At 42.0% G+C, this 15,179-nt stretch overlaps 1 protein-coding gene across 7 annotated transcripts in view; it reads left to right on the top strand.

Moving 5' to 3' along the window:
* The window catches only part of LOC121703967 (titin-like), a 154,533-nt gene that overhangs the window by 80,988 nt on the left and 58,366 nt on the right, over nucleotides 1–15,179 (top strand). For all 7 annotated transcript variants that reach the window (XM_042084454.1, XM_042084452.1, XM_042084449.1 and 4 more), the window contains 23 exons: nucleotides 89–481; nucleotides 583–885; nucleotides 985–1,284; nucleotides 1,391–1,687; nucleotides 1,810–2,094; nucleotides 7,538–7,831; nucleotides 7,933–8,232; nucleotides 8,320–8,628; nucleotides 8,719–8,909; nucleotides 9,004–9,433; nucleotides 9,840–10,148; nucleotides 10,231–10,412; nucleotides 10,972–11,101; nucleotides 11,200–11,499; nucleotides 11,593–11,913; nucleotides 12,019–12,315; nucleotides 12,419–12,718; nucleotides 12,838–13,152; nucleotides 13,232–13,380; nucleotides 13,521–13,671; nucleotides 13,804–14,085; nucleotides 14,398–14,700; nucleotides 14,811–15,113. In XM_042084454.1, the coding sequence (XP_041940388.1) occupies nucleotides 89–481; nucleotides 583–885; nucleotides 985–1,284; nucleotides 1,391–1,687; nucleotides 1,810–2,094; nucleotides 7,538–7,831; nucleotides 7,933–8,232; nucleotides 8,320–8,628; nucleotides 8,719–8,909; nucleotides 9,004–9,433; nucleotides 9,840–10,148; nucleotides 10,231–10,412; nucleotides 10,972–11,101; nucleotides 11,200–11,499; nucleotides 11,593–11,913; nucleotides 12,019–12,315; nucleotides 12,419–12,718; nucleotides 12,838–13,152; nucleotides 13,232–13,380; nucleotides 13,521–13,671; nucleotides 13,804–14,085; nucleotides 14,398–14,700; nucleotides 14,811–15,113 (6,444 nt within the window). The remainder of the gene's footprint in view (nucleotides 1–88; nucleotides 482–582; nucleotides 886–984; nucleotides 1,285–1,390; nucleotides 1,688–1,809; nucleotides 2,095–7,537; nucleotides 7,832–7,932; nucleotides 8,233–8,319; nucleotides 8,629–8,718; nucleotides 8,910–9,003; nucleotides 9,434–9,839; nucleotides 10,149–10,230; nucleotides 10,413–10,971; nucleotides 11,102–11,199; nucleotides 11,500–11,592; nucleotides 11,914–12,018; nucleotides 12,316–12,418; nucleotides 12,719–12,837; nucleotides 13,153–13,231; nucleotides 13,381–13,520; nucleotides 13,672–13,803; nucleotides 14,086–14,397; nucleotides 14,701–14,810; nucleotides 15,114–15,179) is intronic.

The raw sequence follows: 15,179 nt of genomic DNA, 5'->3' as shown, positions 1-15,179 counted from the left end.
ATGAGAAATGTCCCTGTGCTTATTTTATTAGTGATTTTTAGTGTTGTAAGTGAGTAAACGTAGGGTCTGTGACATTGTCTCTTTTCAGATCCTCCTAAAGTCACCCTGCATGCACGTGTCCAGGGTGGCCTGGCTCTCAGGAAAGGTGACGAGATCAGGGTGGATGCCTTCATCTCTGGCTCGCCATACCCAACTGTTACATGGCTGAGGAATGATGAGAATGTCCAGAAAGAAGCCACCAAGAAGAAGGTAGAGATTCCTGTCTTCACGAAGAAGAAGAAGAAGAAGGGAAAGGAGGTGGAGCCCGAGCCAGAGGAGTTCCATCCTCCTCTGATCGACCGCTTGTCCTTTGACCAGAGCAAGAGAGGCGAGACTGCCTTGATGGTGCGTGACTCTATTCGTAAGGACCATGGCAAGTACACTATTGTGGTGGAGAATCCCCATGGTGTTGCTAAAGCATCATGTGAAATCAACGTCCAAGGTAAGTCAACACCATTTTGAAAGCACAGAACAAACCATTTCTCATGGATTTTTGTCAAGATTATATCGAAATCTAACCTGTTTTTTTCCTGTAACCTCCAGATAAGCCTGGTAGGCCAGTCAACTTTGAATTTGACGAGATCAGAAACACCTCAGTTATATGCAACTGGGAGCCACCTCTGGATGATGGTGGCAGTGAAATCCTAAATTACATTCTTGAGAAGAAAGACAACAAGAATGAGGAGATTGGTTGGGTCACTGTGAGTTCAACAGTTAAGGTCTGCAGCTACCCTGTGACCAAGCTCATTGAAGGAAAGGAATACATTTTCCGTGTTACTGCAGAGAACAAGTTTGGATGTGGACCTTCATACATTTCTGAGCCACTCATTGCCAAAAACCAGTTTGGTAAGAATCCGTTTTTTTATTCAAATTTATTTTTGAAAATAATTTTTAGTATCTTTGTTTAACTTAAATGATAAATTCAATTGTGACTTTGTTATACAGATCCACCTGATGCACCAAACATGCCAAGAATTGGGGAGGTTACGTCAAACAGTGTGGCTCTCTCATGGCATGAACCTAAAGACAATGGCAGCCCAATCCTGGGCTACTGGGTTGAGAGGCGTGAGATTAATGGCAAATACTGGACCAGGGTGAACCGCAACCTCCTCAGTGCACTCTCAGTCAAGGCAGAGGGACTCATGGAAGGCCTGACATACATTTTCAGAGTCTGTGCAGAGAATCTTGCTGGCCCTGGCGAGTTCAGTCCTCAGACTGATCCTCAGATGGCAATGGACAAAATTTGTAAGTTGCAGACATCCTTGTTTAGGAATGCAAACATTCTTACAAACATAAACATTAATACAATCTTACAAACATAAACATTAATACAAACTTAATTTAATTTCAGTGCCTCCTGGGCCACCTATTCCGAGAATCGTTGACACCAGCAACACTACTGTTGACATCGCCTGGAAGCCTCCACTGTACAATGGTGGTGGAGACATCCTTGGTTACCACATTGAGCGCTGCCTGGTTGGCGAAAAGGACTGGGTCCGCTGCACAGAGTTCAGGTGCAAGGAGTGCAAGTACACGCTAACAGGACTGACAGAAGGCTCTGATATTATCATTCGTGTCTTTGCCGTCAATGACGCAGGCCATGGCCCACCTGGAGTGACTGAACAAGTTCAAGTGAAAGAGCCTGAAGGTAACCAAAAGTATCTTTGCATGTCATCAGAATAGATTCATCATTGGTGAATATTTTTGATTTTCCTTTGGTGTGCATTTTCCCCCTTCAGACTAACCTCTTAAATGTGTTGAATGTTACAGAGGCTCCAGTGGTAGAGTTAGACGTTGCTGTGAGAAACGGAGTTATCATCAAGGCTGGTGAGAGTCTGAAGCTGCCTGCCTTTGTTGCTGGTAGACCCCAGCCTGAGGTTTCATGGACCAAGGATGATGCTGAACCCGACAAAGAGCGTGTTGTTATTGAAACTGCTGGAAAGAACAGCACTCTTTTCATCAAGCATGCTGTGAGAACAGACTTTGGCAATTACCAGATCACTGGAAAGAACCCTAGTGGAACCAAGTCTGCATCTTGTAAAGTGGACGTTATGGGTAAGATTTTTTTGTTTCTACTTGTTTGTTGTTATGACATTTTTGAGTTGGGCGATTTCCCCTTAATTTACATTAGACAATGTGTACAGTAAAACATTGCAATGGACGATGATATTGTCGAGTATAGTAAACACTAATAACCATAAGTCTGTACAGAAATAAATGTATAATTTTCTATATAGAATGATAAAATATTATATAGGCTATATGGCCTGATGGAATTGGACAGCTAAGAGATATAGACTACCGGAGTTGTGAGCAAGATCTGATCCAGCACCCAGACTCCAAATGCTACTCTTTTTTCTCTCCGGTCCACCACTCCTATTCCCGTATTGATTATTTTCTAACCAGCAACTCTATAATGAAAAATATCTCTGATTCAACTATTCATCCCATAGTCATTAGCGATCATGCCCCAGTGACAATTAAATGGAACATAACGAACCAACAGCGACCAATTAGCAAATGGCGTTTTAATACATCCCTCTTACAAGACCCAAATTTCATCAGTTTTGTTGGGAGAGAGTGGGCATTCTTTCTAGAAATGAACGGCTCCCCTGAATCATCTCCTTCCCTTCTGTGGGAAACAGGAAAAGCAGTACTCAGAGGAAGAATCATCTCATATTCAGTATACAAAAAAAAGAAGGAAAAAGAACAGGAAGTAGAACTCAACAATAAAATTAAACAGTTAGAAGAAACCAATGCAAGCAACCCAACTGAAGAAACACAGGCAAAACTTAGGAAACATAAATTCAAACTCAATGAAATACTCAATAAACACACTCAATTTATGATTCACCGTCTAAGGCAGGAAAACTTCCACCATAGCAATAAATCAGGTAAATACTTAGCAAATCAAATCCAACGTAACAAAGAAAAATCAACAATCCCGGTCATAAAGAACTCAGCAGGGAAGCTAACCAGCTCACCTGAAGAAATAAATCATGTTTTTTACCAGTTTTACAATAAACTATATTCTTCAGAAATAAACCCCAACCAGGAATTCATAGACTCTTTCCTAAACAGCATCGAATTACCACAAGTCAATGAGACCGAAATAAAAAACCTAGAATCACCTATAACTCAACAAGAACTGTTTGATGCCCTGAAACAGATGCCCGATAATAAAGCACCAGGTCCGGATGGCTTTCCTGCTGAGTTCTACAAACAATTTTGGACCATCTTAGCTCCACTTTTCATCAGAATGATTAATGAATCAAAACAGAAAGGACGTCTTCCAACTAGTTCCACCACAGCCTCAATTTCACTGCTCCTCAAGCCCAATAAGGACCCAACAATGCCATCCAGTTACCGACCAATTTCTCTCCTCAATGTGGACAATAAGATAATCGCAAAAATGCTAGCACACAGATTAGCAGAGGTCACCCCATCCATTATCCACCCAGACCAAACAGGCTTCATTAAAGGTAGAATTTCATCCACCAACACCCGCAGACTGTTAAATATAATGTATCACTCTACAAATTTTCAAGATAATACCATCATAGCAACCCTGGACGCAGAAAAAGCTTTTGATAGGGTGAACTGGAATTTCCTGTTTTCCACATTAGGGAGGTTTGGCTTCGGGGAGTCGTTCATTAACTGGATTAAACTTCTATATACCTCTCCTTCAGCCACAGTAATCACCAATGGACTAACATCACAAAGTTTCACTCTTCACCGGGGAACTAGACAGGGGTGCCCACTCTCCCCCTCACTATTTACAATCTTCATTGAACCCCTAGCAGCTGCCATCCGTCAGAACCCCCTCATCAAAGGTGTCCAGACTCCATATATGCACCACAAAATCAGTCTTTATGCTGACGACATTCTTCTCTTTCTTCAAGACCCCACAACATCAGTAGAAGAAACCATCAAACTCATTGACACATTCTCTAAAATTTCTGAATACTCAATCAATTGGAATAAATCTGCAGTTCTCCCATTACATCCCAACAGCTGGGATGTGACAGCCAACTCTTCACCTATCCCACTCTGCACTAACTATATCACTTACTTAGGGATAAAAGTCTCCCCCAGGCTGTCAGACTTATTTAGCCTAAATTATTCCCCTCTACTCACTTCAATAGATCATGACCTTCAACGCTGGAAGAACCTCCCATTATCCATCATGGGCAGAATCTCAGTAATCAAAATGACAATACTGCCCAAAATAAACTATCTATTCTCTATGATTCCAACCCAGCCCACCACCCTCTGGTTTAAGTCTCTCGATTCATTAATCACTAAATTCTACTGGAAAGATAAGACCCCAAGGATCAAACTCGCCACTCTCCAAAAACCAAAAGTAATGGGAGGACTAGAGGCCCCACACTTCCAGCACTATGCCCTGGCCAACCAGCTCCACTTCATCCACAAATGGCTACACCCCACCCCCTCAGACAACACCTGGTTAGACCTAGAACAAACAATCTGTAAAGAAATTAAAATATCAGATCTCCCTTTCTGCAGTCAGTCGGTCAAAAAACATCCATCCTTCAAAGCCCCAACAATTTCAGCTACTCTGACAGCCTGGTGGAGATTCTACCACATCACTGATTCACCTATAGCACCATCAATTCGCACCCCGATTTGGAATAACCCAGATTTCACCGTCAATAAAAAAACACTTAACTTTCACACATGGATGGGAAAGGGCATCACTCACCTTCAACACATTCTTCAAGACAATAATCTGGCCTCATTTTCCTGTTTGGTCCAGAAGCACGGCATCGAGAGTAAACACTTCTTACAATACCTGCAAATTAAATCATCTATCCTAGGAAAAATTAACATCCAGACAGCTAACCTTGACATTCCCCCACCAATCTCAGAGCTGCTTAATATTCCCTCTCCCAAAAAAATACTCTCCCAAATTTACAAAATTATATCTCGTTCAGAAAAAACAATTGGCCTGCCATATCACAAATGGGAATCAGACTTATCAATTACTCCCGGTGCCGACTTCTGGACCAAAATGTGCAAAAACATCTACCTCATGACAAAGAATAGTAATCTACAACTAATACAATACAAGGTTCTTCACAGATTCCACTTCACTGCACATAAATTGGCTAAAATGGGGTTTGGCTCGGATCTTTGCACTCACTGCACACAAAATAACCCAGATACATACATTCATGCGGTTTGGCATTGCACTCCAATCAACCACTTCTGGGTGAGTGTCACAAAATCTCTCTCTTCCATCTTTGGCTGTCACATCCCAGCATCCCCTTCCTTATGCATACTTGGTGATACATCCACAGTCAATTTAAGCAACTCCTGCAATAAAACACTGCTGGTAGCGCTGACTATCGCCAAGAAAACAATCCTCATGAACTGGAAATCTAGGAAAAAAGCTCACATCACTCATTGGAAAAACTTGTTAACAGACTATATATCATTAGAAAATCTATCAACTACAAACTTAATCAATACTCAGGATACAACCTCTCCTTGGTACCCCTTTATCACCTACTTACAGTCCTGACCCTCTTTGCCTGAGTTCCATCTCCACACGATCATAACACACTTCATCAACAGATACACATATCATCGAACACTAGGCAGGGGAGGGTAGCTGGAACTATTATTGTTGTTGTTATTATTATTATTATTATTATTATTATTATTATTATTATTATTATTATTATTAGTAATATAAATAGCACCCCCTTCTTTCCCTCCCCCTTTTATTTACATTCTCTGATAACTTTACTAATTTCACTCTTTCTCTCTGCCTCTCCCATCGTTATTCTGACGGGGCCCCATTGGATGGCTTGGGAGACTCGGTCCTGGCGGGTCGCTGTGTGGTTTTGGCATTGGTTGGGTCCTGTGGGTTATCTATTGGCCCTGGGCCCCCGGTGTGCACCCTCCTCATACGCTCATGCACATGCCTTGTCCTGGAAGCACACAGCACGCTTTACTCTCTTTTAATCGCACTACATGTTAGGTGACATACATAAACAAAAACCACAAAACGGGCTAGGGTAAGAGTGGAGTGCAGGTAGATGCCTCATCAGGTGTCTATCTGCATGCCTCACTTATTTTAATGCACACATTGAGGAGGCATACATCTTACACAGGGTAAGTGTGGTGTGCATGGGGAAATCCTGACAGATATTCACCATGCATGCCCACTTCTTTTAATGCTACACTCTAGATAGACCCCTCAACCTAGCCATTCACATACTGTACATATTTAGGTCAAGAGTGGCGTGTTGGGTGAAGGTCTGGGGGCGAGGTGTGGTTGGTCGTGGTAGTGGGGGATGTGTGCATATGCTGGGGGCCTGTGGCGATGGGTGGCACGCAGGTCCTCCCCTCTGTCAGCTCGTCACAGTATAACTGCAGGGGCTGGGTGGAACTGTGGCCATTAATGGGTGCCCAGGTTGGCAATCAGTCAGGCAATCAACCAGGCAATCAGTTATTCCTATTATTATACTTATCATTAATAGAATAATTACAACTCCTCTCCTCTGAAACCCTCCCTCTCTATGTTCCAGCTTCTCTCCTCCTGGCCTTAAGCCAGCCTTATACATATGCGCACACACACACACACACATACATCCTCACATACTCACTACCCCTCACCCCCCATCCCCACCCCCATCCCAACACCACCTCATTCACACTCTTAGAACTACCATCCGCACCCCCCCCCCCATCCCCCCTTCTTTTCATTCCGGTCATCAATTTCATCCCTGATAATCATATCTGTAATCATCCTGGACGCAAATCATCCTTAGCCTTTCTGTTATTAATGTTATGTTGTGTTATGTTTGTGGAAGCCAAGTCAATGTGATGTCTTGTTAAGTTACAGTATGTGTTTATGTAATGTACGTCTGTTTGTCGTATGTAGTGTTCATGTGCATGTCGTAGTGTTGCATTTTCTGTAATGTCAATGATGTTTGCAAATAAAAAAAAAAAAAAAAAAAAAAAAAAAAAAAAAAAAAAAAGATCTGATCCAGTGAAATTCGCATTAAAAAAAATTGCGTGTGCACCAACCAGCAGAATATTCCATACATCAATATTCCATACATTACATAGTCTGTACCAACCTCATACGCTACACATCTCATGTTATAACCGGCCATGCCGACTATGAGGATGGGCTAAGAAAAGTGAAAGTTAGGGGCTGCGATCGCACAGTCCAGGCTATGAGGGCACAGTGGAAAACTCATACAAATAACAAATCCTGATTACCATTCCACTGCTGTCTGAGGCTTTTGGTAAATACATGTACAAAATACAATCCTTCATTTTTACACCCTCTGGCTGACAGCCTTTTTTTTACATTTTGTAGCCTATAGAATTATCCGTGTCTTTCCATTGGGATGTAGGTCAACCATCACGATTGGCGACCGGCCCAACTATATGATTACACTATATTACATGTTTTGCCTTATTAAATCTTGTATCTTTCCTATTTTCTTTGATAAACCAGATGTTCCTGGGCCCGTGGTTGATCTTAAGACTACTCAAGTGAACAAAAGGATTATATCTATGACTTGGTCAGATCCACTTGACAATGGTGGAAGTGATATAATGGGCTACGTTGTGGAGAGAAAGGATGCTAAAATGCATATCTACAGACAGCCCTTGGAGACTGCTGCCTGCAAATGTGACATCGTTGGCCTTCTTTCCGGAGAGGAATATAAGTTCCGTGTTGTGGCCAGAAACAAATATGGCCTTGGAGCACCAGTTGAGTTGGGCCCTATTCTTGCGGCTGATCCATTGGGTAAGGAGCAATAGTCATTGTCAGACATTTTAGAGATTCTTGATACTTATCATGAAATGATTAAAAAAGAGAGATAACATGATTTTTTGTTGTTGTTTCAGGTGTGCCCTCTGCTCCAGAGAAGCTGCATTACACTGACAGAGGCAAGACATGCATCACCCTCTCCTGGGAGCCTCCTCGCAGTGACGGAGGTAGTCCCATTCGTGGCTACTACGTTGAGAAGATGAGACAGGACTCAGATGAGTTCGACCCTGCCAATCGTCAAATCTGCAAGGACTGTACTCTGACCGTGGAGAACCTGTCTGAGAACATGTCTTATAAGTTCCGTGTCAAGGCTGTCAATGAGGTTGGAGATGGCGAGCCATCAAAACCCATCTCTGCTCACATTCAGGATGATGAAAGTATGTATAGCTAGAAATGAACTCCTATTTATCAAATGAAATGACGGAAGATATATTAAGCTAATACTAATTTCTCGTTTCCTCTAGTTCCCCCAACTGTTACATGGCTGAAGCATTTCAAGAGAGACTCTATCATTGTCAAGGTCGGTGCAGCCATTGACATCCCAGCTGAGATAATAGGTCTGCCACTACCAACCTTCGAGTGGTCCAAGGATGGAGTCGTGATTGCCAAGCCTCCTGAGACAATGACATTAGAAACTGAGGAGGTTAACAGAACAACAATTCACGCCAAGCTCAGTATCCCTGAGACTGTCAGACAAGATACTGGTGTATATGTACTTACAGCTACAAACATCTATGGCAAAGCGGAACCTAAAGTCAAAGTGGAAATCTTGGGTATGACACTACCAGTAAAGTTTGTCAGTGAAATTATAGAAGTCTTTGTATAGTACTTGAATTCCTAATATTGTCTTTTTTTCCCTACAGATCGCCCTTCACCACCAAGAGATATTGTGATTTCTGACATCAAATCGGAATCATGCTACCTCACCTGGAGTGCTCCAGATGACAATGGTGGAAGTGATATTATGAACTACATCATTGAAAGGCGAGATGCCAGCAAGAAGAAGTCTGACTGGGAGCAGCTGACATGCTGTGTTGTTGACAGGCGATATGGGGTTAGTTTTTGCCAGACTTTCTGTTATTTTTTAGCATTTTTTTTGTCAAGTAATTGCAAAAAGTTTTTTTCTCTTCACATTTTTTCTCTTCAAGGTCTATAAGATGAATCCCTATGGTACCTACCAATTCAGAATCATGGCTGAGAACAAGTTTGGAATCAGCGATGGCTGTGAATCTGAGAAGGTTGAGCTGAAGGATCCATTTGGTCTTCCCGGACCTCCCAGGAATCCAAAAATTGTGTCATGCACCAGCAGTTCCATGGTTGTCTCTTGGGAGCCACCCAAGGATAATGGTGGATCTATGATTCAGGGCTATTGGCTGGAGAAGAGAGAGAGAGGAGCAGTGTACTGGGGCCGCGTAAACAGAGCTCCAGTCACAAAGCCTGCTGTTAAGGGACTGGAGTACAAAGTTCTTCGCCTTATTGAGGGTTCAGAGTACCAGTTCCGTGTGATGGCTGTCAATGCCGCTGGAGTTGGACCCCCAAGTGAGGCATCTGAGTGCAGATGTGCTGTGGATGCAAAGAGTAAGTAGAATGTCATTCAGCCAGAAAGTTGTTTTACATGTTGGTTTTTATCTACAGACAAGACATGTTGTGCATATCATATGCAGACATATTATACAGATAACAATGAACAAGCAATATAAAACCAATATATAAAAAATAAACAATGTACATAATGTGCAATGGGTTAGGCTAGTGTAACACCATGATTGGGAATTAAAGGTGATGTATGAGTATATGTCCAATACAGTATTTGTAGTTGTTTATAACTGAAGCACAAGAGAAGAATATGGCATAGATCAGCTACCGGTATTTGATATTATGAAGTTTGATGTGAGTTTGATTATATGACTTTTACATAGTTGATTAAAAAGCATGTTCCCTAGACTGTTTTGTGACTGAATACAAACTCTTACTTATCTTACAGACACACCTAGTGCACCATCAAGTCCAGAGATTGAAGACAAAACGAAGAACAGTGTTACACTTAAATGGAACCCACCAGAGAAAGATGGTGGAAGTCCCATCAAAGGATACATTGTTGAGTACCAGGAAGAGGGTGACCTAGAATGGAAGAGAGCAAATAAGCCAGAAAAGCTGATTCCAAGCACAACATTCACAGTTCCTGATCTCAGAGAGAACAGGAAGTGCCGGTTCAGAGTCATTGCAGTGAATGCTGCAGGCGAATCGGAACCAAGTGCAAGAAGTGGCGATACCATGGTTCAGGATGTCCTTTGTAAGTTTTTTGATAAGCGAGATATTGTTGAAAAAAATGTTAGTGTGTATATCCAACTAATTATGAATTTTTGGTTCTCCAGTGGAGCCTACTATAATTGTGGATGTTGACGTGCAAGAGCTTGTGTCCATCCATGCTGGTGCACCCATCAAAATTCCAGCCACCATCACTGGACGCCCCATGCCTAAGTTCTTTTGGAACTTTGAAGGTGCTGCTGAAACTGAGAAAAAGAATGAAGTTCATACTCTTCCAGTGGACGTAGAGGTAAACAGATTTGGTTTAACCACCTTGTAGCAGCCAATAGTGTAATAACTGCCAATAACGTAATAATGGCCAATAACGTAATAATTGTAATGTAATAAAGCCGATAATGTAATAACTTGTCAATAATATAATGACATTTCTGAACCAACCAATAACGTAATAACTTTTTGCCAATAATGTAATAAGTTATTATTGAATAATAACTTATTACATTATTGGGTGGTTATTACGTTATTGGCTGGGTTAAAAAAATAAAACCTTTGAAAATGTAATGCAATGTAATGTAAATTACCTGATAATTAAAAATGTACCTGATGAAGGTCTAATTACAGCATACCATATAAGATTGAACTAGAAAATTCCACCTTTATTCTCTCAAGTTCTTATATTTAAAGCAGCTAAGAGCTATACGCTATAATGTTATAATAACTTACTTTATTACATTGAAATTATAATGTTATTGGCCGTTATTACGTTATTGGCTGCTGCACACCTAGTTCACACTACAACATCAATTTGTGACATTTTCTTTTCAAACATAATTTACCAATATTCACAGGTACAAGACACTCAGACAACATCAGTCATAACAATCCCCGAGAGTAGACAGGCACACACAGGACGTTTCATCATCTCTGCTGAAAATGCAGCTGGACATAAGAATGTGAAGGTCCGGGTGGCTGTACTTGGTAAGTACAATAGATATACAACGCATATTTTCATTTTTCTTTTCTGTTGTTTGATCAGAAGTTTGACAATATTGCTTTGTTATTTTATCTTCATGTAGATCTGCCAGGTATCATTAGAGACCTGAAAATCAGTGATGTCACCCGTGGCACATGTAGACTGTCTTGGAAACCACCAGAAAATGATGGTGGAGATAGAATCAAGAGCTACTTCATTGAAAGGAAAACTGTTGAGGGTAAAGCCTGGACCAAGGTTAACCCAGCATGTGCCAGCCTGTCTATGCTTGTCCCAGACCTCAGTGTTGGACAGGAATATCTGTTCAGAATTCGTGCAGAGAATAGCCTTGGATTTGGACCATACTATGAGACCATTACTGGAACCATAGCCAGGGATCCAATCCGTAAGTAAAACACTTGACTAATCAATTGTGCCATCGTCTATGCAAAACGGCATATCTTTAGAAATATGTATTTGTCCTCCCTTCTCCCCCCAGATCCTCCTGATCCTCCAACAAGAGTCAAAATTAGAGAAGTTCATAAGGGCACTGTCACACTGACTTGGAAGCCACCAAGGAATGATGGTGGAGCCCCTGTTACCCACTACAGTATTGAAAGGCTGTGGTGGGACACATGTGACACAGACGAGCAAGACTCATGGAGACGTATCAACCGTCGTGAAGTTGAGGAACTTACCTTCAAGGCTGAAGATCTTACTGAGGGTGGAGAGTATGAGTTCCGTGTAAAGGCTCACAATGAAGTTGGAGCAAGCAGACCATCTTCCACTGCTGGGCCCATCATTGTTAAAGACCAGACAAGTTCGTACATGACAGCACAACTGGCTTTCTATTCTGTTTGAAACGACATGATTACATCAATACCAATACTTTCTGTTGACATTCTTTCTTGATTATCTATTTCAGAGGCACCATCCATTAAACTCGAGGAATTCCTTGAAGTTGAACAAGGAGCAGACATCAGCATCGTGGCTAAAATCAAAGGGTGCCCCTTCCCCACCCTCACCTGGTTTAAGGCTCCAGCTCACAAATCAGATGCCAAGGTCGAGGTGGAGTATGACGAGCACATCAATAAGATTGTGTCTGATGATAGCTGCACTCTGCTGATCCAGCAGGGCAAGAGAGAAGACACTGGGCTCTACACAATCACAGCCACCAACAGCCTGGGCAAAGCCTCCAAGGAGATGAGACTCAATGTCCTGGGTAAACCTACATTAATACTCTGAAATTCAACCGTCACTGTAATACATACCAAACACTGTAAGACATACATACCACGGTGTAAAAAGGTTTATGCCCCTTTCAGGACGTCCCGGACCACCATCTGCACCCATCAAATTTGAGGAGATCAAGGCTGAACAGATAACCCTGTCCTGGCTACCTCCTAAAGATGACGGTGGCTCAAAGATCACTAATTATGTGATTGAGAGACGCGTATCAAACCGTCAGACATGGATCCCTGTGACCAGTGAGCCCAAAGAGCGCATCTGGACTGTGGAGGGACTCATGGAGGGACATGAGTACATATTCCGTGTCAGGGCACAGAACAAATATGGAGTTGGTGACCCACTGGACAGTGAACCAGAACAAGCTAGAAATGTTTGCCGTAAGCATTATGCATATTTCCAGACAATTGGAACTTGTTTTGTGTGTTTGTTTCAGGGTTAACTATTCTGAACCTTTCCCTGATTATGCTAATAACAAATGTATTTTTCCCTCCAAAAGTTCCTCCGGGCCAGTGTGAAAAGCCAACTCTTTCAAGTATCGGAATGGATTCAATGACTGTGAACTGGGAGGAGCCAGATACAGATGGTGGTTCCCCTATCACAGGCTACTGGCTTGAGCGTAAGGAGACCACCTCCAAACGATGGGTCAGAGTCACTCGCGACCCCATCAAGCCCATGCCTCTTGGTGTGTCACATCATGTGACTGATCTCATTGAGGGGTCTGAGTACCTCTTCCGTGTGACAGCCATGAACGTGGCTGGAATGGGACCACCAAGTGTGCCTACTGATCCAACCTTTGCTCGGGACCCTATTGGTGAGTGTTTTACAGTTGTTAATTGAATATGTTTCTCAAACTTCAATTCACAGTGTAACAAAACTTGTTTTTTTATTAGCTCCTCCTGGACCTCCTACACCCAAAGTTATTGACTGGACCAAATCTACTGTTGATCTGGAATGGATCCCACCACTGAAAGATGGTGGATCAAAGATTCAGGGCTACTATGTTGAGTACAAAGAAGAGGGCACCGAGGCATGGGTCAAGGTAAGTTATAAACTCTATGCACTTAAACTTAAACTTATAAACAAATACTTTTGCTCTGGTAATTCTTTGTAGTGTCTTTAAGAGATAAAAGTGTTTACCTGAACTGTACATTTATGAGTGTTTGTTTTTTTTATGATAAGGCCAAAGAAAAAGAAGTGAGAGGGACCAGATTTGTTGTGACTGGACTAAAGGAGAAAGGCCTTTACAAATTTAGAGTTGTGGCATTCAATATTGCTGGACTTGGAGAACCTGGCGAGATTCCTGAAGCTCTTGAAGTCAAGGACAGGACAAGTATGTACTTAGATTAATAAAGAATATAATATATAATACAATACAATACAATACAAAATAATATGATATGGTACAACTGCATACATCTGAGTTGCCAACCTGAAGTCTCTGACAATTTGGTTGATTCTTTAGTTGCCCCTAACATCGAGCTCGACCTGTCAGTGAAGGAGAGGATGGTTGTACATGCTGGGGGAGTCATTCGCATCCTAGCCTATGTGACTGGCCAGCCTCCACCCATAGTCACATGGAACAGAGATGATGGTGCTATACCAGTGGATGCTGTTGTTGAGACCACTGCCATCAGCTCCTCTATGGTAATTAAGCCGTGCACCAGGAAACACCAGGGAACCTACTCTATCACCGTGAAAAATGATGGTGGAGAGGTGAAGAGAGCCATCGTTGTTGATGTTCTGGGTGAGTAACAAGCAAATCAGCTTTTTTGGAACCCATTGTGTTTCTCCATGCTATGTCTGTTATGTTGGGATATCTCAAGGATATGACAACCTATTTTGCCAAAATCCTGCCAACCAAATTTATATGGCTGCCATTTTGGATTTATTCAGAAACTTTTAAAAACGTTTCCCAAAACCTTATCAAATCAAAACTAAATTTGTCACAGATCATCTGATGACCTTGAAACTGTGTGTGAGTGCTCATGGTCATGCCCTTGACATGCCCTGTTGGCCAACTATATTTCAGTATTAAAGTGCTTTTTTGTATCCACAGATGTCCCTGGTCCAGTGGGTATTCCATTCACACCAGAACACCTGACCAGTGACTCGTGCAAGTTGAACTGGCACTTCCCAGAGGATGATGGTGGTTCTGCCATCACCAATTATGTGATTGAGAAACGTGACGCTGAGCGCAAAGCTTGGACATCACTCCATTATACCCTCTCCAGACACAGTGCTGTGGCACACAACCTTATTGTTGGAAAGGCCTACTTCTTCCGAGTTGCAGCTGAAAATGCCATTGGACTGGGTCCATTCACCAGCACAACTGCAGAGATTATCATCAAAGATCCAATAAGTAAGTTGAAATATTGGGAAAGATTTACTGGCTTACAAATACATGCCAAACCACCTTTACACAAATGAATTTTCTCTAATCTCATCTCAATTCATACCTTATTTTAACAGCTGTGCCAGACCGACCAGAGGAACTTCAGGTGACAGCCATTACTAAAGACCACATCAGTGTCACTTGGAAACCACCAAAGAGTGATGGTGGTTCTGAGGTCACTTCCTACATTTTGGAGGCCCGTATGATTGGCAAAGACAAATATATCAGACTCACCAAAGAGAAACTGATGGACAGGAGGTACACCTATGATGGTCTGCGGGAAGGTGACTCTTATGAATTCCGTGTCAGCGCAGTGAATGAAATTGGGCAGAGCAAGCCATCCTTCTGTACTAAAGCAATCACATGCAGAGATGAACTAGGTAGGACTCTTTTTCTCTAAAATAACCAACTTCCTTATAAAGCAACATTTTTACTGAAATGTATGT

Source organism: Alosa sapidissima, chromosome 2, assembly GCF_018492685.1.
Source record: "Alosa sapidissima isolate fAloSap1 chromosome 2, fAloSap1.pri, whole genome shotgun sequence".
Lineage (NCBI taxonomy): Eukaryota > Metazoa > Chordata > Actinopteri > Clupeiformes > Clupeidae > Alosa > Alosa sapidissima.
The sequence above is the reverse complement of the archived record's forward strand: the minus strand, read 5'-3'. Positions and strand labels throughout refer to the sequence as shown.